This window comes from Ambystoma mexicanum, chromosome 2q (assembly GCF_040938575.1).
Source record: "Ambystoma mexicanum isolate Mex_15411 chromosome 2q, UKY_AmexF1_1, whole genome shotgun sequence".
NCBI lineage: Eukaryota > Metazoa > Chordata > Amphibia > Caudata > Ambystomatidae > Ambystoma > Ambystoma mexicanum.
The window spans coordinates 1,230,183,979-1,230,210,421 of NC_090924.1; the positions used below are offsets into that span (position 1 = coordinate 1,230,183,979).

The following is a 26,443-nucleotide window of genomic DNA, read 5'->3' on the forward strand; positions in this document are numbered from 1 at the left end:
TGGGTCCTGTGGAGCAAATGCTGGGGAAGCACCATCTTGCGTCCATTCATCAACTCAAATGGTGACAATTTGGTTGCAGATGAAGGGGTAGATCTGATGGCCATTAGGACCAGAGGTAATTGGATATCCCAACTTGGCCCAGAATCTGCCACAAACTTTTTAAATATGCTCACAATGGTTCAGTTGTATCTCTCTACTGCTCCAGAAGAAGCTGGGGGTCAAAAGGAAGCTACATATTGCTTAAGCAATATGTAGCTTCCTTTTGACCCCCAGTATCGCCCACATCTTTGTCATCACTTCACTGGTGAAATGGCTACCTCTGTCAGACTCAATCCTTTGGGGTAGTCCAAAACGTGAAAAAGATGTGATTGATCATCAGGGGAGCTGCAGTTTCTGCCTTGCAATTTGGGGCTGGGAGACATTACACCCACTTGGTAAACAAGCATGTGACCGTCAACATGTACCTATTTCCCTGAGAGGAGCGAATCACAGGGCCTATGAAGTCAATTTGCAAATCTGACCATGGCAGTGTCATCCCCCTGTTTTGGAGAGGCGCACGGTGTGTGAGGGACGTCGGCTGAAATTGTGCACACACAAGACACCCCTTCAAGTATTGGTCGAGGTCCTGCCCCATGTGTGGCCACTATACAACCTCTCTTACGATTTCCAGTGTTGTGTGAAACCCCCTATGACCGGCTGTGGCCGCATCATGGGCGTGACTTAACATCAGGCTTCGGAATGAGGTAGGAACCACCCACTGATCATGGCCAGCTTTGGATTTCCTTACCAACAAACCATCTTGGATTCGGAACATTTTTGGACATTTCATCAACACTCTTAGGTCCTCTTTCCCAATGTAATCGGTATCTGTCAGGGGAAAGTTCTCAGGGTCCTCAAGGTGTTGGTAAAACCTACCAATGATTGGATCCCCCTTCTGAGCTGTAATTAAATCAGCATCAGGGGTCTCCTTACTCCATTGTGCAGTTGAAAGATCATTGTGAGCATTTGTCTGGGACCTAGTGATAGCAGTGACCTGGATTTCCCCCAACAGGAACTCTGTTTCTATTAGATCCCCTTGGATGGCCCCGGTTTTGGCCATCTGATCAGCTAAGTCATTTCCAGTTTTGTCTGATCCCTCTACTTTGGAATGACCCTTGATCTTTTTCCAGTAGATGGTCATCCCATTCGAGGTGACCAGATCATCAATGTTTTGGATTAACTTCCCATGTTTCAAGGGTTTGTTATTAGCACATAACATGCCTCTGGTTTTCCAATTAACCAGATGCTCCACGAACCCATTCCGTACATAATCCGAATCTGTGATTATGACCAGTTCGTGGAGTTGATGTTGGACAGCAGTGAGGATGCGCCTGATGCACAGCCATCAACTCTGCCACCTGACTACTTCGGGGACCAATTTTGTACCCAGCGGAGGGTTCTGGAAACTCCTTCACCCATGCATTCCGTACGCCGGCCACCAGTTCTTTCTCCCAGTTGTTGTCAACATGGTAAGAGCATCCATCCACATAGACAGTGGGCATTCCCTCACACTGGTCTTCTTCAAAGACTTTGTGTGGGGAATTAAGGTATGCCTCCATGTTGTCCTTGATTTTTAGACTTTCGTCCTCAAGACAGTTTTCTCTGGCACACTCATGCAAGTCAGCCAGACCTTGCACGAGGGGACTCTTCTTGTTTTGGCCATATCTGACCTCCACAGGATAGCCTTGCATTGACAGAATCCAGAAAGTAATTCGGGAATTACTCACATTTCCGCCCGGATTCTGTCACTTTGGAGATATTGCAGAGGCTGGTCTGGAGTCTCCACTATGATGTGTTCCCCCAGGATGAACGGGCGGTAATTCTTCAATGCCCACACCGTTGCCAGGAGTGCCTTCTCACAATCGTTGAATTTTTCCTACACAGAGGATAAAGTTTTGCTCGCATAGGAGATTACTTTATTGACCTTGTCATGCTTCGGGTATAATACTGCCGTCAAGCACGTATTAGAGAACCCTGTCTCCAGGAAGAACTCCTTGTTTCTGACAGGGTAAGCTAGGCAAGGTGCTTGTGAGAGGCTTCTTTTGAGCAGTCTTACTGCCTCGGATTGTTCTGGACCCCATTCCCACTTAACCCCCCTTCAAAAGATGAATCAGGGGTCTAGTGATCTCTGCGTAGCCCTCAATGAACTTTCTGCTGTAATTAGTCAGTCCAAGGAGGCTCCTTAGTTCCCGCAGAGTTGTGGGGTCTTTTAGTTTCTGAAGTGCTTCCACTTTCTTTTCCTGGGGACAGAGACCCTGAGGAGTAATCTCATGCCCCAAGAAATTAACACGGGTTCTACACCACTGTGCTTTCTGAAAGGAAAGTTTTGCTCCGGCGGCCCTCAACTGTGTCAGAACATAACGGATCTCCGCTATGTGTTCCTCCACAGATGAACTTTTGATGAGGACATCATCTACATAAGCCAGGTTACCCCACGCACCCAAGTCGGGCATGGCCTTGTGTAGGAAAATTTTGAATTCATTGCCGGAGTTGAGGTATCCAAAGGGAGTCCGGGTCCATGTGTACTGCTGGCCCCCAAAGGTAAAAGCCAGTTTGTATTGGTTCTCCCTACTGACAGGCACTGTCCAGTATCCATTGGTCAGGTCTATTGCAGTGAATACCTGTGAACCCTGGATCTGGGCCAGCCCTTGGTCAATGTAGGGAAGAGGCCATTGGAAAGTATGGACCCGTTTGTTGAGCTCCCTAAGGTTGGTGCAGAGTCTCCACTGGCCGTTTGGCTTCAATATTCCCAGCACCGGATTATTGAAGGTGCTGTGTACGGGACGGATTTTTCCCCGGTACTCAAGGTTCTTAATTATTTCAGTAAGGGACTCCATGGATGCGAGAGGCAAGTGATATTGCTTCACAAACACTGGAGTCATGCCAGGGTCCATGGGAATTGTTGTTGTGTGGATGTCAGTGCGACCACAGTCATATGAGTCTACCGCAAAGAGATCTTGGAAATCCAAGAAAACTTGTTTCAACTTTTGCTTCTCTTCCAGAGTCACGCAGGCATCAGCTAGGTTGGCTCTCTCTTCCACCATCTGCCTGAAGCCTGGAAAGACTTCTGGTTTCGCTATCTCCGCGGCCTCCTCCAGCTGGGTCAAGAAGTCCCTGGTCAGAGTGCTGATTTGGACTGGGGGCTTCAGGTGGGAAAGGCAGCCCTCATGGACCTGGAAAATCACCTCATCCCTTCTGAAGTCACAAGTCACATCCTCCTTATCATAAGGGCAGGAAGTGTTCACCAGGAAGTTCCCCCCATGCCGGGTGAAGATCCTGTCTGGTGTTGTATTGTCATCACTGTCACTGTCAAAACAGTCCTTGGGGATCGGTCCTAACATTTAATTTCCTAGATCAATGGAGAAATGTCGGTCATCAACCGCCATTCCAATAATGGTGCCTGCGGCTAGAGTGATACTCTTTAAGTCGCTGTTATCCACCTTTATTGGAATGGTGTCATGCTCTATACTAATGACTTGGGTTTACCCCCAACCCTTGCTGTTGGAGAGAAGCATTTAGATGTATATAAGCATCAGGGTTTCTCATTTTTTTTTCCTCTTTTAACTTTCACGTCCAGGGAGAATTGTCGGGTCCTTTCTGGGATGGTGACTTCCTCTTTAATCTGAATTTCAACTGCATAAGGTAGCAATTGAGCTGACCTAAATGCTTTTTCTGAATCATCAAAGCCCATGGGATTATCCGCTAATCGGGACCAAGCTTTGAAGTTTATTAGGTCCAAACTAATGGCAAAGCGATTGAGAATGTCACTGCCTAAGTAAAAGGTGGCAGTGACGTCTCGCACGACCCAACAATTATGGACTGTGCTCTTGTTGCCAATGGAGATTTTGAGCATAACATCAGCCAGGCTCTGACCTGATTTAACATCTTTCTGGACTATTGGAGTGGGAATGTCTGATTGTGAATCAGTAAAGAATTTCAGGGTGTTTCCCTCCAGTGTGGAATGTCACCTTAAACTGGAAGGAAGGTTGATTTTCAGAAATAGAGAGGACCCCCCATCACCAGTCTGTTGTCCTACTGCTATTACTGTCACGTCTGGAATTTGGTTGTTCTGGAAGTGAAATTCTACTTGGTCAGATTTTTGTTCAACCATGTTGCATGTGCCGTTTAGACTAACATGGTTGACACTCTGTTTTAATTTTATTGGTCGGCTAGTCTGGGTCCAGAGGACCTTGTTTATGCAATCTATTAGGGGTGACAACCTTCTCAGGAGGTTATTCCCTAGTAAACAAGGGGTGCCCTCTGGAGTCACAACTATGACCGGGTGTTTCACCTTGTGTCGACCAAATTTTAATGTCCAAATCTGCAGTCCCCTTGACAGGAATTTCCTTCCCATCAAAGTTCTGAAGTTGTCCAGGAAGAGAGGTGAGAGGAATACAGTAATTCTCCCCCCTTCCTACATTTAGTGCATCAAAGGCCCTTCTGGACAGAAGGGTAGCTTGGGATCCAGTGTCCACCAGTGCCACAATTGTACCCTGCCCCTGTACTTGTACCAGGGCATAGTATCTTCCCTCCTTCTCCTCAAGGGGGCACAGATAATGCACATTTGTGGACAACTGGTGGGCTAGTTTTCTGGTTTTGGACATTGGGAGAGAAGAAATTTGGGCAGAATTCTGTGGAGGGTCTCGGGAATCTGAAAGAAAAAGTTGGCAACTGGAAATAGGAGTGTTTTTTCGTTCCCCTGGTTCCAGTTCTGGGCCGCCCTCCCCCTTCTGGAGGCAGTCAACAGGATGGGTTTGACCCATGGGATTTTGGTATTGTTGGTTCTCGGATAGGATGATGGGTGGCGACAGCTCGATCCCCAGCTCTACCCAGTCTATTGATGCGGTTTTGTTCTTGGATAGAATGATGGGCGGCGACAGCTCAATCCCCACATCTACCCAGTCTATATTTTACTCCCTTGGAACCCATTTTTCCTTGGGAGGAGTTCCCCCATCTCTGAATGAGAAGATCCTCTTCCCAGAATCCTCTTGGAATACCTCTCCCTCAAATTGGAAGATCTGTACCTCCTCCTCAAAGTTGGTCTGTTTGGGTACTTTGTTTCTCCTACCCCCCCTCTGCTCCTTGGGAGGCAGACTTTCAGGGGCAGGGGATTTTTTTTCCGGTTCCTGGGCTTCCAGGGGCTGTTTACAAGTGGGGAAGGCAGCTTCCTCCAAGGCCTTACACCCCCCTTCCCCTTGTGCCTCCTCCCTGGGAACCGGTGGGCTATCGGGGTGCAGCCCCCATCATTGTTCTGGAGCACCAGGTCCGGAGTTTGGGGCATTCTGTTCCGGCATGCCCATCTGAGGGTTCTGTTGAGCCCTCAGCATGCGGCCCAAATCCTGTGCCATGTTCTGAACCTGGCGCTCAAGTTGTGAAACCCGCTCAGGCTGATACGGGGTCCTGTTTTCTCCCCTGGGCTGATCCCGGGAAGGGTAGCTATCCCTTCTCTGGTAATACCCTGGGTTGGGAAGATTCGGGTACCCCTCCACCCTTGGCCTCCCCTCTCCCCGATTAGGCTGTCTGGGCTCAGGGAATTGGGGAAAGAAGGATGGATGGTTTTGGGGTTGGAAGTTGGGTGGATACCTGGGGAAAAAGTTCTGCCCAGGATTTGGTGAATTTCTGCCCTCCTGGGGGAAGTTAGGAGGGAAGTTCCCCGGGTTAGGCGCTTGGCTGGATCCCCCCCCTTGGGCTGGAGGAGTCCACACATAACCCAGGATGGGTCGGTTTCCCTTGTAGCGGGGACTGACATAATCAGGGGAGTGAGGGACCCCATTTATGGGATTACCTCCTTGGCTCCCTGTCTGTGACTGGCCCGAGGGTCTTCTGGGCTTAGAATTATTTTGTGCAGGCAGGTTTTTAGGCCCCCCAGCTCCAAATCTAAAACGGGGGCAACCTTTACCTCTGCCACCTTGGCAGCAGCAGGGGTGCTGTTGGTTTTGGTTTTTTTTGGCTGATTCTTGTTTTCCACCGGTTTCTGCACCTCATAGATGCGGGTGGCTTGCTCAGTGACCCAGTCTAAAGATCTTTTCTCGTGAAAATCTCTCACGAGCTGGGTCATTATGTATTTGGGGAGAGCATGGAAAAATGTGTTGATGAATTCTCTGCTGTCCGTGCGCACCCTTCTGGGGGTCTGCGCAAAGGCACGCTTCAATTCTTGCACGAATTCCAGTGGGGCCTGATCCTCCCCACATTGCAAATTGTAGGCTGCCTTGCGAGCCTCTTGGGGATTTCTATGCACAGAAAAGTGTTTCAAGATGGCCGCCCTATAGGTGGACCATCTTGAATGATTTTGGTCCTCCAGCCCCGCAAAGAAACTGGAGTATTCTGGGGAGAATGTTCATTTGACGTACTGGATGCAGATACTGCTGTCCTTCAAATGGAAGGTCTCCATCATTTGCTCAAAGAGCTCCAAGTGTTCTCACACAGAATACTTGGAGTTCTTGTGATAAGGCGTGATGACACTCCTGATTGCCTTAATCTGTTTTAAGGGGTCCTTAAGCAAGGCCCTTTTTGCCTTATTGGCCTTTTTGGTTCGGTAACCCTGGTCCATTCATCCACCGACTCAGAAGCACTGCTCCCAGAGGTGCCCGTCTAATCTTCCAGGTTTTCCCGGATTCTGCAAGCCTGGGAATGGCTGGCAGAATGTGGGGACCTGGTCTCCTGTGTCCTGTGACGCTCAGAGGAGTCTTCAGATCCCTCCTTGCTACCAGGATTTGCTGGGTACCCCCCCACTGACCTAACTGGGCAGAGGTTTTCAGGATGCCCTTAGTGGGCCTACTCTCCTGGGGTTCCCCACTAAATTGCACTGTGCTTGGGTGCCCATACCTGGATGCCTGCCCATCCATTCCTGGGTGGTACTGGCCTATGAGCCCCATCCTTTTGGCTGGATAGTAATCTGTCATCCCTGTGGCCCTGTGCTCATTTGCGCCAGGGGACATGGGGGTGGCAGAGTCCAGGGACTGGGAGAGATGAAGGCCTCTGGTACTAGGGCTCCTGAGGTTATGCTCGGGTGTTTCCCTTTCCTAGCGAACTTCATCTCTATCAGCCCCTGCTCCCTGTTGCAATGCAAGAGCCTGGGCTTTCAGTTCCTCAACCAAGGCCTTACTAGACTCTGTCACTCTCTCCTGCATGGCTACCTGTTGCTGGAGCCTATCATTGTGTTGACAGAGAGCCTAATTTTCCCTCTGTGCTTCCTGGTTGGTCCTGGAGTACTGGGCCAGTCTTTGCTGCAGGAGGGTTACCTCCTGAGTCCCATCCCTACTGGCCTGCTCCTTTCTTGCCAGAGCATCTTCCACCCTCCTGGTGTGCTCTAGCAAGTCGTGATGCTCTTTTTGGAGGTCACCCAGCCCCTGGTGGGCCAGGTGATTTTCTTCAATTTTTTCTTTTAATTGGCAGACTTCCTGGCCTAAGGTGTCCCTTTCCTGACTAAGAGCCTGCATCTGTGCCGCCAGGTCGTCCCTCTGCCTTTGAAAGGCACCAGCTTTCTGGCGCTCTTCCTGAAATTCTGTCTGGGTGTCCAGGTGTATCAGAATCAGTTTATTGCTCTCCTCTTTTTCTCTATCCAATTGGCTTTGCAGGGTGGCTACCTGCTTTGTGCATGCCCTGTTGAAATCTATCTGTTGCTCCAGCTTTTTCTGGCTTTGCAGTAAGGAGTCCAAACTGTCTTGGTGCTTCTTCTGCAAAGCCAGAATTCTGGTATCCTGGTCAGCCTTTTCCTGTTGCAGGATATCCATATCCTCCTTCATTTTAATGATGTATTGTCTACTCTCGCTTTCTGACTCCTGGCTTCTGTGCAGCCTCTGCTCAGAAGAGACCAGGTCAGATTGGGCCTTTTCTAATGCCATCTGTTGCCTATTTGCCAGATCTTGGCCTTCAGCACATTTGTCCTGCATGGCTCCCATATATAGATACAAATATGCCGCTATCCTGGAAATCTTATTGTGTTCATCTTTGGCCTTAGGAGCCATATATAGTTCACTCAGGGCCACATGTAAGGGACCCTGATCTCTCCACATATCTGACCAAGTTGTAGTGACCTGTTGTGTGATCGCATGCAACCATACATTTTGGTCCTGTTCAGACCATTCACCTCTCACAAACAGTTTATGTAAGAGGTGCTCCCTAGCTATCTTCATATCTACCAAGGTCGTCATTCAGGAGATTGATTTCCTTCCTGACTTACAGACGTTTGTATTTTATTTTGCAAAACAGACCGTTTCCTTAGAGCGTTTCTTTGAGGAGTGCTTTACAGCGTAACACAGCGTGGTGATCTAACCGGATATGTATCCTGTCAGCTGGCACACTGTATTAATCTGCACAAGTGATAGATCTAATCCAGAATATCCCGGACGAGCCCCCACTTTCTTAAATGACTCCAATCAAGCAATCCCACTAAGTCAGTGCCTTGTCTGGGATGCCCAAGGGAAGCCCTTATTTATATATTTTTATGGCAAGTTATAATCTGGATGATGAACCCTTGTATAACGCCCCTCTCTTTGAATCCTCCTGACCCCACTGAGCCAAGAAGTAGGTTTGTTTTGCAATTTAAAAGGTTTATTTGAAAAATTAAACAATATATATATCACACTTTTTATGAATAAATTGATAATGGGTAGCACACTTGGGAATATGAGCAGTAATCAGCAATAGGTAATCCTACAATAGCACAGTTCTGGTGACTTATGACTAGGAACAGGGGAATAAGGTATCAGAGAATGCTTTATGGTTTCAAGGAGATGCAAAGATGAATAAAAGGCAGTACAGAAATAAACTTGATATGATTTCAGCAAAAGATAATATGATCACTTTTTCTCTGACAATTCACTCCCCCCCCCTATTCAATGTAAGGAGATGGAAGTAACACACACACAGTCTTCAGGAATACAATCACAATACAATACGAAATTCAGTTCCCCCCTAGCAAGCTTAGTGAAAAACAGGTATGAGTTTTAAACACAGGCCCAATCCTTTTAAATGTGGTGGCTATGAAGTGAAAAATATAATCAAATTGATTTTAATTCCCTATAGGAGGTTCAGGGTGAGTGAGAGATACTTTAAATCAACCCAGGCCAGCCCTATCAATGATTCAGGGATGGTTACCAGGTTGAAAACGGAATTCCGTAATGGAAGCAAAAGACAAATGTTTTTACACGTGGCTGGAATGAAGCAAAATGTCAAATCGCTGCAATTTAGTCGCGTGCGTCGAGCGCAATTACGGAGGAAGTATAAGTAGAAAGACGGTTTTAGCTTTAAGATGAAAGTTAAATTTCGTTCCTAGGATAAACGGTCCCGGAGATACGGACGATTTTGTGAAGGTAGATTCTCGAAATTAAAATAAAGCTCAGAACGACAAATGACAGTTTTGCAGATTTAGAATGACAGAATGACATGATTTCTAGGATGCAGTTCTCAATAGGTTAAAATAGTTTGAATTAGATTATATTAAACTAAGAGATTGGGTTTTGCACAGTTCTGGCTGAGTACTCACACTATATTTTGGACAGGAATGCGACTTCGTCACGGATCGGGTCAGGATTGGCTGCGGTTCTCATGCCACTTGGTACTGGTTCTGCGCACAGCGATCTGGGTCAGCTCTGCTCTGCTGGTCTGGTATGGCACTCGGCACTGTACGGATCTCTGGACCTCTGGTCTCTCTAGATACAGCACTGCTTTCTGGGTCTGCTACCGGTTCTGGCAAAGGTTCTTGGCAAAGAATTCAAACAGCTTGCCCGGCTGTGAATAGTTTGGTTAGGTTTTGAGGCCAGCTGAAGAGAACTCAGCCTGTGGGTTAGGCCTTTGCTTTAAGTTCTGGAGTCAGAGTTCTAAGTTCTGGTCTCTGTCTTGCTGGAGTCAGTCCGGATCTCTGGATGTGAAGTCGTCTGTCAGCGTGCTCCGCAAGGAAATGGAAATTGAATGTCCGGACCTGTCCTGCACAGTCTCCTTTTATGTGTTTAGAAAGTGGGTGGGTCGGCTCATTCTGCATGCCCAACCCTCTCAACTTATCATTGGCCAGTTCCTCCTCTCTCCCTTGATTGGGGGAACTGAGTTGTGAGTCAGAGTGATGCTGCCATTTACAATCTATTGAAGAAACGCCCCTTTGCTTTTGCTTTAGAAATCATTCTCATAACTAAACATATTTCCCAAACGCACAAGTGGTTGACATTACATGTATAGATTGCAGATGACTTAAGGTACATTCTGGCCCAACTCTGATCTTCCTGGGGGCTTGCATTCAAAAATGGCAACTTATTTTCCTTTTTAGTTGGTTTACCAATGTTAAATCTTTACCAAAAATTACACAAATGTACACCCCCCTTCTACACATATTCCAGTAATTTACTAGGTCTCTAGCATAAGCACAGTGTCTGCAGTATTAATAATTAGCGGGGTTCGGTCCTAGAACACCGCACAAATTGGAGTTTGGTCTCAAATCGTGAGGGCCTTTTCCATTTTGTGGACCCCCAAATTGCACATTTCTGTGAGCTTAATACAAGATTTTATAAGCAATTTAATCAAACATGCATTTGCTGCAATATGAATTCACACTCCAGTGTGGCCCGCCTCTAGGAACTGGGAGAGTCAGGGATCACATGTCTCTCCTACCAGGCAGAGCTCTGTTTACAGTCAACACCCAAATCAGCATATCCTATTCAATGGAAAAAGTCTATTGTGTCGGCTGAGATCAGCAGGCCAGGGGGCCACTCTGCATTTGGTTAGCATGTCCATGTGATCTCCTGGGCTGTTGCTGGTAAGGGCTGGTGTGAATGCTTCCCATGGACAGAGGCCCTTTGAACTGTTAATTGAATCAGCCTGCCTCCTGGGAACAAACCTTTGAAGTCCCAGTTAGCTCAGGATCCTCTTGCATTCCTGAGATACAGTTCTACTGTCTGAGTTTAGACCGCTAGCGCCGGCTTGTGTCCAAAGCTGGTACTGCACCCATTTTTTTAGGAGTTGTCTTGAATTTGACAGGAGGATTTTGCTTGACAGCTCTAATCCTTGCTGCCATTGTTTTGATGGGCATCCTTACAGTAGAGTGGTGATGTGGAACCCCTCACAAGAAGGTTGAATCTTTAGAGTGGTCTTGTGCCCATGATTTTAGCAACTTTTTGACATCATTTAAAAACGAATTTTGAACAAAGGGTCTCCTGTATTAGCTATCTTGCAGTGTTTGAAATGGACATTTTGAGCTTGCACTTCAGAGAAACAGAGGTGATTTCAAGGCACTTTTGATCTAACAGACACTGCTATTTTTCCTTTGGCATCACCTTTCACCCCTGGCACTTCCAGTCCACCATGCTTGCACTTCTGGGTGGCAGGTTAGGCGACCATTTTGGTGTGCGCAAAACTGCGCGGTTCTCCTGGTTCTGGGATAGAATGATGGGCAGCGACAGCTCAATCCCCACATCTACCCAGTCTATTGATTTAGTTTTGTTCTGGGATAGAATGATGGGCAGCGACAGCTCATCCCCACATCTACCCAGTCTATTGATTCAGTTTTTGTTGTCGCTTAATAATTCAACATGGGTCAAAACCCTTGACAAGCGTATATGTTTATACTGTGCCTTGCAACTAAGCTTTTAAGCAATCTTGTTTTCCTGTTCTCTGTAGTGCCCTGTTACCTTTGGGTTTGGTGCGCCATATAAAATCAATAAACAAACAAACAAACATAGAGGCAGCACAGTCATTAACTGGAAACGGTACAAGCATGACACAGGAGGTTCACTAGCCTGCACCCTGTTCTATCTTCCTTCTCTTGTTGGCTGGAACTTAAACCTGGAACTGAAGCTCTTCAAGGAGGCCTCCTCTGGGTTTGGTTGTTTCTTTGTCCACACCTGTGACATGGAACAAGTACTTACCTGGCTTTAACCCATAGCCAAGTCTTGGCTTTGTATGATTTATTCTCTCAGAAAGCATTCTATACACTTTTAAACTACTCTAATGTAACGGAGAAAAGGGTACATATGTATCTCACATTTGGCATGTTTTGTGTTATAGTCTCTCAACAAAAACTGGGATTTTAGCTTTTACCGATGATTCATTATACAATGTAATCCAATAAATCACTGCACCCCTGCCAATTGAAATGTATTGGGATAGAGCTTCATCCAGTGAAAAAGTAACCTGACATGTTATGATGTTTCTTGCTCTCTTTCTTCATGCCCAAGGGCCCTATTTCTGTTGCCTGAAACCTCAACTCTGTATGATTCACGATGGTCGCAATCCGATGGGGACCCCTCTGTGTTCTTCTCTCTCCCCCTCCCCATTCTCCTGTCCCTTCTCTGATTCCACCTACAGTCTCTCTGGTTTCCTACTCTTGGCTTCTTACCACCTCCTGTACTGTGCCCCTCTCAACCATTGTTCTTATTTTCCACGCAGCTGCCACCTGTATGTACTCTCCTCTACACTTCCCATGACTGATTCCAACTCTCTCCTCATACTCCTGCCAACCTCTTCTCCATTTCCCTATTTAGCACCCTCCTGCCAACTCCAGTCAACCTCCTCTTTGCAAATTCTGCCCACCTCTTCCTCATACATTCATTCTGCCAACCTCTGTGATGTTATCTCCTACCTTCATCCATGTACTATCTCCTTACACGTGCCTCTTTGTCCAGCCCATTTCTGCCAACAGAGTCCTGTCTCCTTTATGCCACAAACTCCTCTCTGCCACAGTCTCTGTGCCTCTCTTGACAACTCCTAATGGCCACACTGTAACTTGGAAGCTTGTGGCTTTTGTGTGGCACCTGCCCAAGCACTTGCCCCTGCCTGTGAGTCATGCTTCCTCTGAACAGTGTATTGGTAGGCCAACATAGGTTTATAATTGTGTTAGGTTCATTAGAGCAGGTTGGTTGTGTACTCCTTGAAAAAGTGTGGGACCCAGCGTAACACAGGCTGAGCCTTCATAGTTCTCGGCCATCGTATTGAAGCTGGCTTGCATGGTGTGAGTACTGCCAACCCTCTTGAAATGCTCCAACACCTTGCTGCTCCTGCATCCATGCTTCACTGAAAACATCTGAACCAGACTCAAACTGCAGCTCCAGTAAATCTTGCACCCTTCCATTTCTCAGCCAGCATATCTGAGTATATGTTGATAATGTGCAAGGACTCAGAACAGCACTGCACAACACAGATAGAGTTACTGCTTAAAGGGAGAGGCTTTGTGTCATAGTCCTCTGTGAAAGAGCTGCGACATGGCAGGGTTGTCTCCACCATGCCCCAGGCAGAGACACACATCGCAGTTAGTGGCATCTGGCCCCTGTGATCACCCCATCCAATATCTATGTGACAGGCGGACAATTTTGTCAGTGTGTAGGAAAAATGTGTGATTCAGCCAGATTGACTCTTTGCAGCTAATATAGCTGCCTACACAGTTTATATAATCTGCCTCCGTAAGTAAAACACAACAGTACTGTACAAAATAAAATGTCATGTCTATTACTTGCCACTCAGGAAGCTTGATTAAACGTTGTATACTCCGTTAGATACTTAAACTTCACATTAGTCCACTCAATGCCGTTGCCACTATCACAGATCTCCTCTTTCCTCTGCCAAAACCCGCTGTTCACTGAGGATATGTGTACAATGCTAGGGTGCTACAACATTCGTGTTCACCCTCACACAGGTGGCAACAAGGATTCTGATTTAAAGTGTTATATCCATCATGTAAATCTATCTCAAAACTGGGGAATCAAAACTTGTTTTACTACTCGAAGGCATGTGTTGCATATGTGTTTGATGAATTATAAATTAATAATTTGAATAGTTTTAATTAACCTGAGAACAATGCACTTAAATGAAGAGCATGTACATGCTTAATGATATTACACTAATGCACTAGAAACATGCACGCTTCCTTTTATGTGTTTTTTATTGTAAGACAAGGGTGTAAAAGCCCTGTCTTTTTGATTTGTATTAATACAATGATGTGGGTAATCCCATCTCTGAAAGGTTAATCTGTTTATCAGATTCCCCTTCTATAACTTCCATGCCAAAAGTATAGTGCTCACGTGTGCCCTGCTGCATCAGTACCGTGATTTGCAGCACCTGATCTATCAGTGGCATAAAGCAGGGTCAGAGGTCACAGGCGCCCATCTGACAGCTGCAGGGACAACCAGTCTTTGCAGCATAGGGGCTGCATTTAAGATATGCACCCCATAATCAAAACTGTATGATCATGAGAAGCCCACACTGGTCGCTGGGTGAACTCTAAAAATAATCCAGGCCTCAGTTAGGGCATGGTGCATGGCACTGCTCAGAATCATTACAGCCACATACAATTTGATATCACATATGTGTCAGCTTGGTAGGCCCAGTTCTGCTGTGGCGTAGTTATATATATTCACACCAGAGAGGCTGAACCTTGTCCTACTCACATGAATATAGCCTGGGGGGATTGCCTCTCTTTGTTCCTTTGTAAGGGCAGGTGATTCCCTTTCCCGGGGACATCCACTCCACAGGAAACTGGCCTGGGAACAGTAATCAAAGGGTGAATCCATTTACAAAGGGCTAGGCTTCACACCAGTGGGCTGCATATCTAGAGGACTTTGATCCTATTGAGAATGGGAGGGCAGGGTTAGTGTAGACAGGGAGACCTCTGTTCAGCTGAAGGAGGATTCCGCCATCTTGTCTCTCACTGTCTCTGCCTCTCCTTCCTGTCTCCTCTGGGTCCTTTCCCAAAAAGCACTTTGGGTGTGATATCAGAAGGGCAAAGAGAGGTATTGGACCACTAAGGCAGATTAGTATAAGTCGAATCACCTGTGGACTGTTACCTTTAACTTTCCAGAGTCCTCCACCAGTGAGGCGACAACAGAGTGTCAGTCAGAGGTAAGCTCTTTTCCCTACCCATCCACATTGGGACATTGGGGGTGAATCTGCTGATGGAACAAGACCTGCCTCCTTGCCAGCTGCACTGCTGCCCAGACCTCAACTTGGTGAAGGGATCCTGAAGGTGTGCACAAGTCTCCCTATATGGGAGCCAGAAAACAAGGACTAAACTAGTCTCATTTCATCCCTAGAGGCAAGACAGCCAATAGCCTTTGTTTCCTTGCATCATACTTGTCAAACCATTGTCAAACCAGTTTCACTGCATCTCAAACCAGCAGGACCCTCCATAGCTGCGATGACTCACTCAGCTTTTCAAACTCAAACTGCACGTTTGATCCTGTTAGATCTACTGCACCACACTAGATGAGTGCATTGTTGCCTCGGATTGAAATAAGAGTTCCTTTGATGCATCTGCCACCACCAAATCACAGCTCGCATCCCCAGCAACTTAGCTGCTGATTGCCAGTCAAACTGACCCTGGTGGATCCACAGGGCCTCACCATAATATGCTGCATTGAACTGCTCAAACAAGGCCTGATCATCCAGTCTCCATGGTTTTCACTGTCTACTTGACCATCAAACCAACCCTGACGGCCCTCACCATCCACCACTCCTCAAGCGCTTCATTGTAGCAATCCAGTGACCATTTTATTTGAACGGACCATTAAACTGACTGGTGGTCCGCACACTCTGCTCATCTCCCAGTATTGACTTCGAACTGCAACAAGCCCCATTCGACCTTCGATAAACACTGTTGCCCAGCTACAACACCACCGCTGCTGCCCCTGTACAGCCTGGAACTGCACAAACAGCATCACATCACTGGATTTGCCTTGCTAAAAACACAAAGAAGATACTATTTGTCCCTACCCTACCCCGTTGGTCGATTTTGGGCCCTAGAGACTGATTAGGTGAGCTGATCCTTTTCACCCTTGAATACTCATCCTGAGTGGCTGCATTCTCTCCTTTCTGCAACTTCTCTGTTCTTTCTACAAGGGTGGGTTTGTGTACAGTTTTTCCATTTAGTTTTCTTGCAGATGATTTGTTTAATTAAAAAACATATATTTTAATAGAACCTTGATTTGACATTGCCTTTATTTTGAGCTGTGATACTTTGCTGTTTGGGTCACTACTGTGTCACATTTGCACCGCTCTTAACAGTATAACATTCCCTCGGCCCATGTGACCATAAAAGGTGAAGAAGGAATATCCCTTGACTATGCCTGTTTAACCTTCATGATTGGGGTCACTGTGGGGTTGTAGAAGTGTGAGGGCTGAGTAGGTGATGTATTCACTACTCGCCCCTATACTTCTGCAGAGCAGAAGTAATTTCGTCACATGTACTCATGCATTTTATGGAGCTACTGTGGAGAGGCAACATAGCTTTTGAATTGTGCTTATGAACAGGAAGCAGTGTCACAGAACAAATAGATATATACGTAATGTCTCAGAAAGTGGATCTATAATCATGGAATAGAGGTGATGTGCGATAATCCACTATAGTAACACCAGCACAGCACTAACCACAGCAGAGGTATTAGTAGTTCAATATGAAATAAAGATGACAGCACTCATTCGTCCTCTTGTTCTCGTTTCAGTGAGTGGGTTTATCTAGTGAGGCTCAGGCACTGCAAGAGTGCTGTACAATAGAAACATAGTCAGATCTATAAACAAGAGCACACGAACTAGGTACCAAAATGTGTTACATCCATGGCAACTTCCGAAAATAACCAAGCCAACCTGCTATGTATTTATTTTTTTTATTTTTACATTTGTATAGCGATCAGGCAGCCCTTGGGCATCGCAGCGCTTTTACTTGTGCACAACTTAGTTACATTTACATAATTCTTTGGTTACATTTTCACATCATTATACAGTGTACATTTTCTTACAGGGTAGTTAAAAGATAGATGGGTGCCGTAACATGTGATCAGGCGAAGATACATGTTTTTACTACTTTTCTGAATGCTAGATGAGATGTTTCAGCTCGAATGGGTGGTGGAAGGGCGTTACAGTGCAGGGCTGCTAGGTAGGGGAAGTTTGAACCTCCTGGTTGGGCTATTTTGATTTTGGATAACGTGAGCATATTTGAATAGGACGCTCTAGTTGGTCTTGTGGATGTGGAGATGTGTATTCTTGCAGAATTTGTGTTAATATTTACAAATATATATTTTTTTTGTTGTTGCACATTTTGTGTTCATATTTACAAAAATAACTCCTCTAAATGAAACATTGCAATCTTACAATGCATTTGGACATTCTGTTCTATGGTAGGATTCATAAAATGTGCAGCAAATGTTTCTTATCTCTTTCTTTTTCTTCTGCTGACAGGCTTTATGATAATTTTAAAACAGGAACTTTTATGTTATACAAAAGTGCATCTCGAGACTTTGAAGTCCACGTGCGGCAGTGGGACTGTGGGAGTCTCCACTTTCCGGCATCATGTAACTGCGGCTTTGTTGCCAAGGAAGGAAGTGACATCATTGCATTTGATATGTGCAGTGGTCAGCTACATGAATCACAGCCCCACTTGTCTGTAAAGAGCAAGGACACTACCAGTGATAATGTCAGAATCACCGAATCCTACTTGGGAAGAAAAGTTACAGTATGTATTGTGCATGTTTTTTTTTTCTTTTTATAAATTATCTTTCTAATATCTGCTGTGTATTTATATTTCAGATATATCAATGCATACAGTCATTAATGTGTTCCATTTCCCAGTGCTGCTGAATTTCTTGATTCTTGTTCTACTTATGTGTTAAATTAGAATTTGGTGTATGCATTAATCTATAATCCACGTGTATTATTTTTAAATGGAAACAACCTGTGCAGCATGTGAACTATGTATGTAAAAAAGTACCCTACTTTTGGAAAAACATCCTTGTTCAACCTGTTTCATTCACTCCCATGATGAAACACAGTAGACACAGTCTCAACTTTCTCTGCTAGGAGCGAGCCAGCCGAAGACAGAGATCTAATCCCAGCTCGTTTCTACCCCCAGCGGCTGTTCCATTACTCTGATGTAATCTAATAGTGGATTGTTTAACTAGTTTTCTCCCATTCAGGAGTTCTGTACCATGTAATGTGTCTGTGTCACTTTCAAAGCTAAGCTGGGATGGTGTAGTGAGCTTTCATTTCACTGCCAGAATGAGTTGGGCTATTCGTGGGCTACTTTCCTGGCCCATTGGGCTATATGTAGGCTTCAATTTCTGGATAATGCTACCATACGAGCAAAACATTTTTGGAAAGGTGCAGTACCACTGACAACATACAGATGTCCTCATAAAACATCTACTGCAGTTCTACAATAATGTGTATGTTGCCATTGGTACTGCACCTCTTCAATACTTAATGATGTGAGGAAATATGCAGGTTGTAGTTCATTAGATAGGTGCAAAACCACTGATAAAATACACATTGAGATCAAAACTATAATATAATATAGGACAACTACAACCAAACTCTGTAACTATACTTGCAACAAACAGATGTCACTCTGCACTTGCACTGTTGCTCCTTTCCCCCTTGTGCTGTCTCTCATCCCTCCTTGTGCTGTCTCTTCTCCCCACTTGAGGTGTCCCTCCTCCCTTCTTTGCGCTGTCCCTCCTCCCACCCTTGCACTGGCCATCTTCCCCACCCCTTGCATTGTTCTTCCTTCTCCCTTGTGCTGTGGTTCCTTCCACCTTGCACTGTTGATCCTTCCCCTTGCGCTGTTGCTCCTTCCCACTTGTGCTGTTGCACCTTCCCCCTTGCACTGCCACTCCTTCCCCCTTGGAACAAGTGGGAAGGCGTCCTGCTACTTCCTTTTTGGCCGCTTACCTACTTGTTTTGGTAAAGGCTAAATTCTTTCGCATGTTAAATATGGCAGTGGCTTTTTTATTTGGCTGACTGTCATAGGTATTCTAAAAAGACGAGCAAGAAAAGCCCTTCAAGAGTGCATCATAGCATGCTTTTATTATTTTGCTAATGCTAATAGGTGCACAAACATATTTTACACATTTAGAATTTTTCAAGAAATACTGCTATTTCATAGTATACATTTTAGATCAAAATACATTCATGTTTTTTTGTGTCTTGGGTGGATCATATATGCAAGACAGCATGGAGTCTGTGAGCTCTAAAAGAGACAGGGACCTAGTCGTTGGTCTTTGCACGGGGCTACTGCAACTGTAGCGGCGAATACACTCGGCGCAAGACATTTACAGGGTAACACAGCAATACTAAGGAACGGCTCAGTGCTGGTTCCAGTACCCTGACACCGGTTGCCTGACTGTGCTCCCCAGCCTGCAACCTATCATCAAGGCACTTCGAACAAAGAACTGCTTCCCCACAGCATCCAGCCCACTATCCGCTGCGGGCAGCACATCATTGTGCCCCAGCATTTCCAGTAGATTTAACATCTACCTTCAACTCTCTCCTTGTTAAGCCCTGATGTCGGACAGTTCAATTGAACTCCCCATCCTCATCATCGAGAAGCCAATTTAAACCCCGGACTTCCGTCCAGGGGAGACCAAGTCGAGGCCCAAGAAGAAGGCTCATTGCCGAAACGTCATGGGTTTACATAACCTTGAGGGCTTCATTCTCACAATCCCGTTTCATTACCTGATCTGATTCCTGACGTTGACCAACGACTAGGTCCCTGTCTCTTTTAGAGCTCACAGACTCCATGCTGTCTTGCATATATGATCCACCCAAGACACAAAAAAACATGATTGATGGTGACTCTGTGCACTATATGTGTTAGATATGTTGTATTTGCTGAATGTCTGCCACAATTATGTTTAACAATCACTCTTTCTTTTTTAATACATTTCTAAAACAAAATGAATGTATTTTGATCTAAAATGTATACTATGAAATAGCAGTATTTCTTGAAAAATTCTAAATGTGTAAAATATGTTTGTGCACCTATTAGCATTAGCAAAATAATAAAAGCATGCTATGATGCACTCTTGAAGGGCTTTTCTTGCTCGTCTTTTTAGAATACCTATGACAGTCAGCCAAATAAAAAAGCCACTGCCATATTTAACATGCGAAAGAATTTAGTCTTTACCAAAACACGTAGGTAAACGGCCCAAAAGGAAGTGGCGGGACGCCTTCCCACTTGTTCCAAGTATTATTAGCTCTTTAGTCCTTCCACTTATACATGAGCTTACCCTTCAGTAATAAAACTCCTTCCCCCTTGAGCTAATGCTCCTTTCCCCCTGCACTGTCCCTCCTCCTTACCATGTGCCGTCCCTCCTCATTCTCTTGTGCTTTCCCTCCTCCCCCTTGCACTTTCCCTCATTTCTCCTTGTGCTGTCCCTCCTGTCCATTGTGCTTTCCCTCCTCCCCCTTGCACTGTCCCTCCCCTCCTTGTGCTGTTACTCCTTCCCCATTGCAACGTGCCTCCTCCCAATTGAGCTGTGCCTACTCCCCCCTTGTGCTGTCCCTCCTCTCCACCGCTTGTGCTGTTGCTCCTTCCCCTTGTGCTGTTTCTCCTTCCCCCAAGCATCCCTCCCTCCTTGTGCTGTCGCTACTCCCCCCATTCTGCTATACCTTTCCGTTCCCTTGTAATGTTCCTCCTCTCCAAACCGTGCATGTCCCTCCTCTCCACTGCTTGTGCTGTTGCTTCTTCCCCATGCACTGTTTCTCCTTCCCCAAGCGTTGATGCTCCTCCCCCTTGTGCTTACCCCTTGCTCTTCCTTTCTCCCTCCTGTGCTTTCCCTCTTCCCACCTTGCTCTGTTTCTCCTCCCACCTTGCGCTGTCCCTCCCCTTGTGCTGTACCTCCTCCCCTTGGGCTATCCCTCCTTTCCCCATCCATTGTCCCTCCTTTCCCATCCGCTGTCCCTCCTTCCCCTTATGCTGTCGCTCCTCCCACCTTGTGCTGTCACTCCTTCTGCCCTAACACTGTCGCTCCTTCTCCCTCTAGCCCTGTCACTCCACCCACCTTTGCACTGTCGATCGAGCAGCCACTCTTATGGTGTTGCTCCATCACCCGCTTTCCGAATCAAACTCCTTTCCCGCATTTGCAGTGTCCCTCCTTCCTTCAAATGTTTTCCAATGCACCTGTGTACTGTTGCTAGCTTACCTTTCATTTATTGTATTTTTCTATTCTTCCTCGTGTTGCCATGTATTTCTTATTTCTCCCGCACAGTGCTTCTCTAAACCCAAACCCCAGGGATGACCTTTATTCACTCCTCTGCTGTCATTTCTTCCTCACTGTGCCGTCATTCCTCATTCCTTCCCTCCAAGCTGAATGTAAAATGCATTAGTACCCGACGAGAGTCAAGCAGAATGCAACACGCATTCTGATTGGCTCTCGCCGGGTCCTTACCCGGCTGAGAATCCTTTGATTCTCGGCCAGGATTCCAGCCGCCTTGTCCTCGGCGGGGGGCGTGGCAGCCCCATAGCCAATGAGGAGGCTCAAAGCGGGGCCATTCCGCTCCGAGCCTCCCCGCGGCTGAGAGGCTGCCTTGCCCCTCCCCCCCGCCGGGGACTCAGGTAAGCTTTTTTTTTCTTTCCCTTCCCTCCCACCCCCTGCCCTCCCCACCCCATTTACCTTCTTGCTCCTGCGTCCCCGGTTGGGGACGATGGCAGCCTGCAGCAGTGTGGAGACTCGGAGCGGGGCCATCTCTGCTCCGCATTCTCCACACGTTGGAGGCTTCCATCATCCCCTGCTGGGCACCCAGGTACTTTTTTTTTTCCCTCCCTCCCTTCTGCCCTCTCAACCCCACTTACCTTCTGCTTCTTTTTTTTTTTCGAGAGCGGACACGCTGGGAACACTTCTGTTCCCAGCGCGTCCGCTCCGGATGGCCGCCATGGAAAGGGAAAATGGACTACGTTTTCCCTTTCCTGGCGGCCATTTTCTTGGTTGTTTCTTTTTCTTTTTTTGTCCCGAAACGCAGCAGCGTTTCAGGACAGAAAAAAGTGCTTTTATTGCCCTGGTCATGCATATATTAGATAGAATCCCACACATTGTGCTTGACCATCAAACACATACAATGAGATGCCTTGCAGTGGGTGATTGCTGCTGACCTAAATCCCACATCTTTCTCCCACTGACAAACATGGGCTCAGCCCTCTGTCCATTGAAGCCTTTATGGTGCGTTCACCGACCTAGTCATACTATGGATTTTAGGAGCCTTGGTCTGGCTGCACGGGACTAGGTTAGTGTCAAAGCCTGTCCCTCGTTTCCCCAGAAAGGGTGCCCTTTCTTGAACTCAAATGTTCTTTTCATCCCAGACGCCCAGTCTGTTTGGGGAGATGGGCACCTGGTTGAGAATAATACTCACTATCGATCTGGGTTCCCATAATTGGAACTATTGTAAGGTGATTCAAGGAACAGGAAGACATTTTCTGAAGGCACTGTTGGTAGGAGAGAGAAAACTGCATCCTTGGGGCCTCTCTATTCTTATCCCATGTTTTTCTGCACCCTAACCTAATGCCAGGCGGCCCTGTTTCCTTTCACAGTCATGCTTTGATTTTGTTTCCAAACTAATCTTCCCCTTCTCCCTTGCTTTCTTTCTTTTCCCACACTCCTGCATCTTCTTTCCTTTCTACAGTCCCCTTACAAGAGTCTGAATAAGCTTTGTGGCACCCTTAACTGCTGTACAAGAAACCTACATTTAAATACTTGCAATATAGCAGCACCAGCTGTCAGATATCCTCCTAATTATTAAACTGCACTGGGTGCATCACACCCCACTGTGTCCATACATAGGTTAAGGATATGGTCACCCTAAAACACTGCTTTCACAAATGCAGGTGGGTTAGGGCAGCATTCCAGGTTAGTGGTTCTGCTCTCTATTTTTAAGGTCCACCACCATTTTGACTCCCCCAATGATATTTTGTTTGAATCACTGACCTCCTGCTACTGGAATCCTTTACTTTTATATGACCCTATGCCCGTCCACATGGCTCTCAGAACAGGTGTGCTTTCCAAGTCCACTATATTGGCCTTATAGTCATTATATCTCAGCCATTTTGTTTCTGAGAACATTCTTATTTTGCCAAAACAATGAGGCAGGTCTCAAATGGCCATTGTCCCCACACGTGCTGCCACCGAGCCCTGAATTGCACCATCTGTAGATTAGTTTAGACCAGTATAAAACGGCCAGCACATATCATGTGGAGATGGACCAGGAAATGTGGCATTTCTTGGGGCAAACCTTCGATGTCCTGGTCTATGAATGGAGGGCTGACTTAGGCTGCCTCATTATTATGATATGGTATGATATGATATGGCAAGTGTTTCAAGGCGCGACACTGGGAAGATTGTGTAGGTGTAGAAATTGACGAGTCTGATTCTGACCTCAATAATGCTGTATTTTTCTATGAAGGCTGTAGGTTTATTTACCTACTTGGAAGATTTTGGTGCCGAAAAGCTGCTGCTGAATTGTGTGACTAGGTTTGGCCATACAGGCTGGGCATGTGTTCCGTACATTCAATGCCGTTTCAATTTCCAGTTGCTGGGCCTCCTTCCTGGGCTATGCGCTTTCTTCCCATGATCCTCCTGGATGGTTGGGCTGGAGATTCCGTGCTGGAATCGTCCCTGGTTCATTTGACTGCCATCTGTATCGTTATCATGCCTCACTCAATTGTCTGCCTGGGGTGGGAACCTGCCATCAATCCTCTTTTTTATTGGAACCCAAATACCCACTTCTTCTGTTCATGTGGGCTGTCCTCGGAAACCTCTGCCATCGTGTTTGTTAAAATGGGTTTTCAGAATAATTATTGGGTGTGGATTCTGAGAGGTGAATAGGCTGAAGATAATGATTTTTAGCCAAACTCAATCATGGAAGGGTAGTAAAGCAACTACACCTGTGGGCATGGTCCAGGGCAACAATGAGACACACACAGAAAACTGCAATAATTCAAGTTAGATAAAAGATTTCAATCTAAATACATTTCATTTTCAGCCTTGGAATACACTCTAAGCAATGAAAACATCAGATAATGCGCTTTGAGCTCTATGGGCGATTTAGCACTTTACAAGAATTGAATAGTAGTAGTAATAATAATAATAATAATAATAATAATAATAATAATAATAATAATAATAATAATAATAATAAGTATTGTCAACTCCTATACACATATATGCGTTCAATCTTGGGGGTTCCACTAACAGAACACCAACACATTACCTTTAAAACAGTCATGCAAATGGAAGCCATGTTAAGAGTAACACTTTAAGCAACTGTGTATAATAAAGTAAGTAAAGAATAAACTGTTAGCAATTTAGAACCAGTTGAATGCAGGCAGGCCAATTGTTAGAAAACAGTTCAAGCACCCAAAGGAAATCTCACATGTAGTCCCCTTTTTGTAGATAGGCTCTGCCCTGCCCGGAAATTGGGCCTAGCGCCAAAAAGTAAAATGCTCCACAAGATTCACCTTGCAGGAATGTTTAATTTGTGATTCAAAAACACGAGCTGACAAAGCTAATGGTTGCAGGTATGTGTTCCAGAGTTTTTACAGTTCCCTCTCTCTCCGACCATTTTAGGGCAAGCCCAGGATTGGATTCTTGACCAGACCACCAACGATCTTAGCTAGGCAAGGGAGAGGTAGAATGATGACTTTACGCTCATACAATCCTATGGTGGGAGTGGGGTAAGAATAGATATGAAAACTCTTCCCATGTGCTCAGATTTCTTCAGCAACCGCTTTAAGGGTTTCTGAAACCGCTGGGCTCCCTTGCTTCTAGGCACTGTCCAGTTGAGGGAGGTTAAGGACCGCAGGTGCAGAGGTTACTTTTGGCATTGGAATCAGTCCAGTTAGTCCGGGCTCTGATGAGCTGGTGTTGAAGATTCGACTGCTGGGCACTCATAGAAGGACAGGAGTTAGATGTACATAGAGCAGGAAACGCCAGGGGAGCGACAGAATGCAAAGAAGGGGGGTTGCAGTGTTGGTCACCACAATCAGGCAGCAACAGACAATCCTCATGGCTCGAACAAAGGGACAGGCACTGCGTGACTTCTCTTCAATCAGGGCAAAGCATCTTGTACAACAGGTTTCAATGCTGATTTCGGAACAATGACCAGTGCAGTGAGGTAGCCCAGGAGAGACCTTCTCAGTCCACCAAGTGGTCCAGGGACACATCCAAATGCTCAGCAGGCACAGATCATTGGGTGGGCTGTGGGCTGTGGGCAGGATGTTCCCATCAATGTAGGGGTCATAGCACTGACAAGGCCCTTCTGGATATCTGAAGAGAGAAGCAGGGCTTCACCGGGACCTGGCTGGGTGGGCTTCCGGCAGGATGATCCGATCAATGTAGTAGTCAAAGCACCTATTCTCGAGGAGAGGAATTCGCTGACGGGCCCATTGGTCAGCACTCACCCTCTAGAACTTGTAAGACAAGATAGCTGCACCATGTGAGGATAGGGGGTGCAGGATTCACTTAGTCCGACACGACTCAATAACGAGGACTCAGTAGTTTGGCAAAGGGAAGTCTGTTTAATGACGTGTACATCAAACAGGGAAACAAATGGGAATCAGCTATCATGCGATCACCTGTCTCGCTCCGACTTCCTCGAACTTCAGTCGAACACCAATTCTTATAGGCAATATTCGTCAACATTGACGTCTAACTCTACAAAACTCGACATGCAATATAATTGGTTAGGAAAGGTAACTTAAGTATAGGTGCTATATCTGTATATGATAATAGGGCATGTGGATTGGATAACTCTTATCGGGTGGGCGTCGACGCCCATCCCACTACATCACACGTGACTGACGTCACAATAAGTATGACGTCTCATTGGTTCTATTATCTATAGGACTCCAGATAACTTGGTCCATTGTGATTGGGCATGTTACACCCCTAGACATAAATCCCCATTTTAATTAGCAGCATGCAGAATGGACACCCAAGGGCCTGGTGCACCAAGTTTCACCCTGCCTCCCTTCCATCAATCAGTATCTTAGGGCTATGTGTCAATTAGTTGGCTGGCTTTGACCTCGGAACTGTAGTCTCTTATCGAGAAAAGTTATGGCATCCTGGTTTCTGGATGACATCAGGCGATGGTACCTCTTCGCGCCTGGCTGGTCACGTGTCAGTTCACCACAAATTTGCTTCAGTTTCCAGCTTTTATTGTATTTAATTCTGCTTTGGCCCTGCCACCTGCCTGGGCCTCTCTTATCTTGACCTTCACGGGCGAGCTGGTATGCTCTGAGGTTTGGTTCTTGCGAGCTGACGCTCTCCTCCCCTTCTCTGGGTGACCTCGATTTCCCAAGCGTGAGCAGCTTTCTGTTGAGTTTCGATTCCGCTCTTCCTCTATTCTGGCTGAGTTCTGAAACTTGGCCTGCCAGACCTCTGGCAGCCTGGGCCCATTTCTGCTCTACAAAATGGAGTTGCACTCGTATAACGTGCCTTTTGAGGTAGCTATATAGTTGGCGCATGCCGCTTTTAATATTTTACTAAGCGTTGCAAGCAGTGTCGTTTTCTTGGCTTCTTGCGTTCCAAGCCTATTTACACACACATTTGTCAGGTCGGTTGTTCATCTCATGTCTAGTAACATGTTTCCTTTATTTTTAGCATTGTCTCCTTCCTGTGTTTATCACATTGGTTTGTATAACAGCTTATTCTGACGTGTCATTTTC

General features: G+C 46.1%; 1 protein-coding gene across 3 annotated transcripts in view; it reads left to right on the plus strand.

Annotated features, from left to right (window-relative positions):
• Nucleotides 1-26,443, plus strand: part of VWDE (von Willebrand factor D and EGF domains) — a 550,953-nt gene that overhangs the window by 334,617 nt on the left and 189,893 nt on the right. For all 3 annotated transcript variants that reach the window (XR_011303393.1, XM_069648623.1, XM_069648624.1), the window contains exon 10: nucleotides 17,191-17,464. Coding sequence is in view for 2 of the 3 variants with exons in the window: in XM_069648623.1 (XP_069504724.1) it covers nucleotides 17,191-17,464 (274 nt within the window). In the remaining variant the exon portion in view is untranslated. The remainder of the gene's footprint in view (nucleotides 1-17,190; nucleotides 17,465-26,443) is intronic.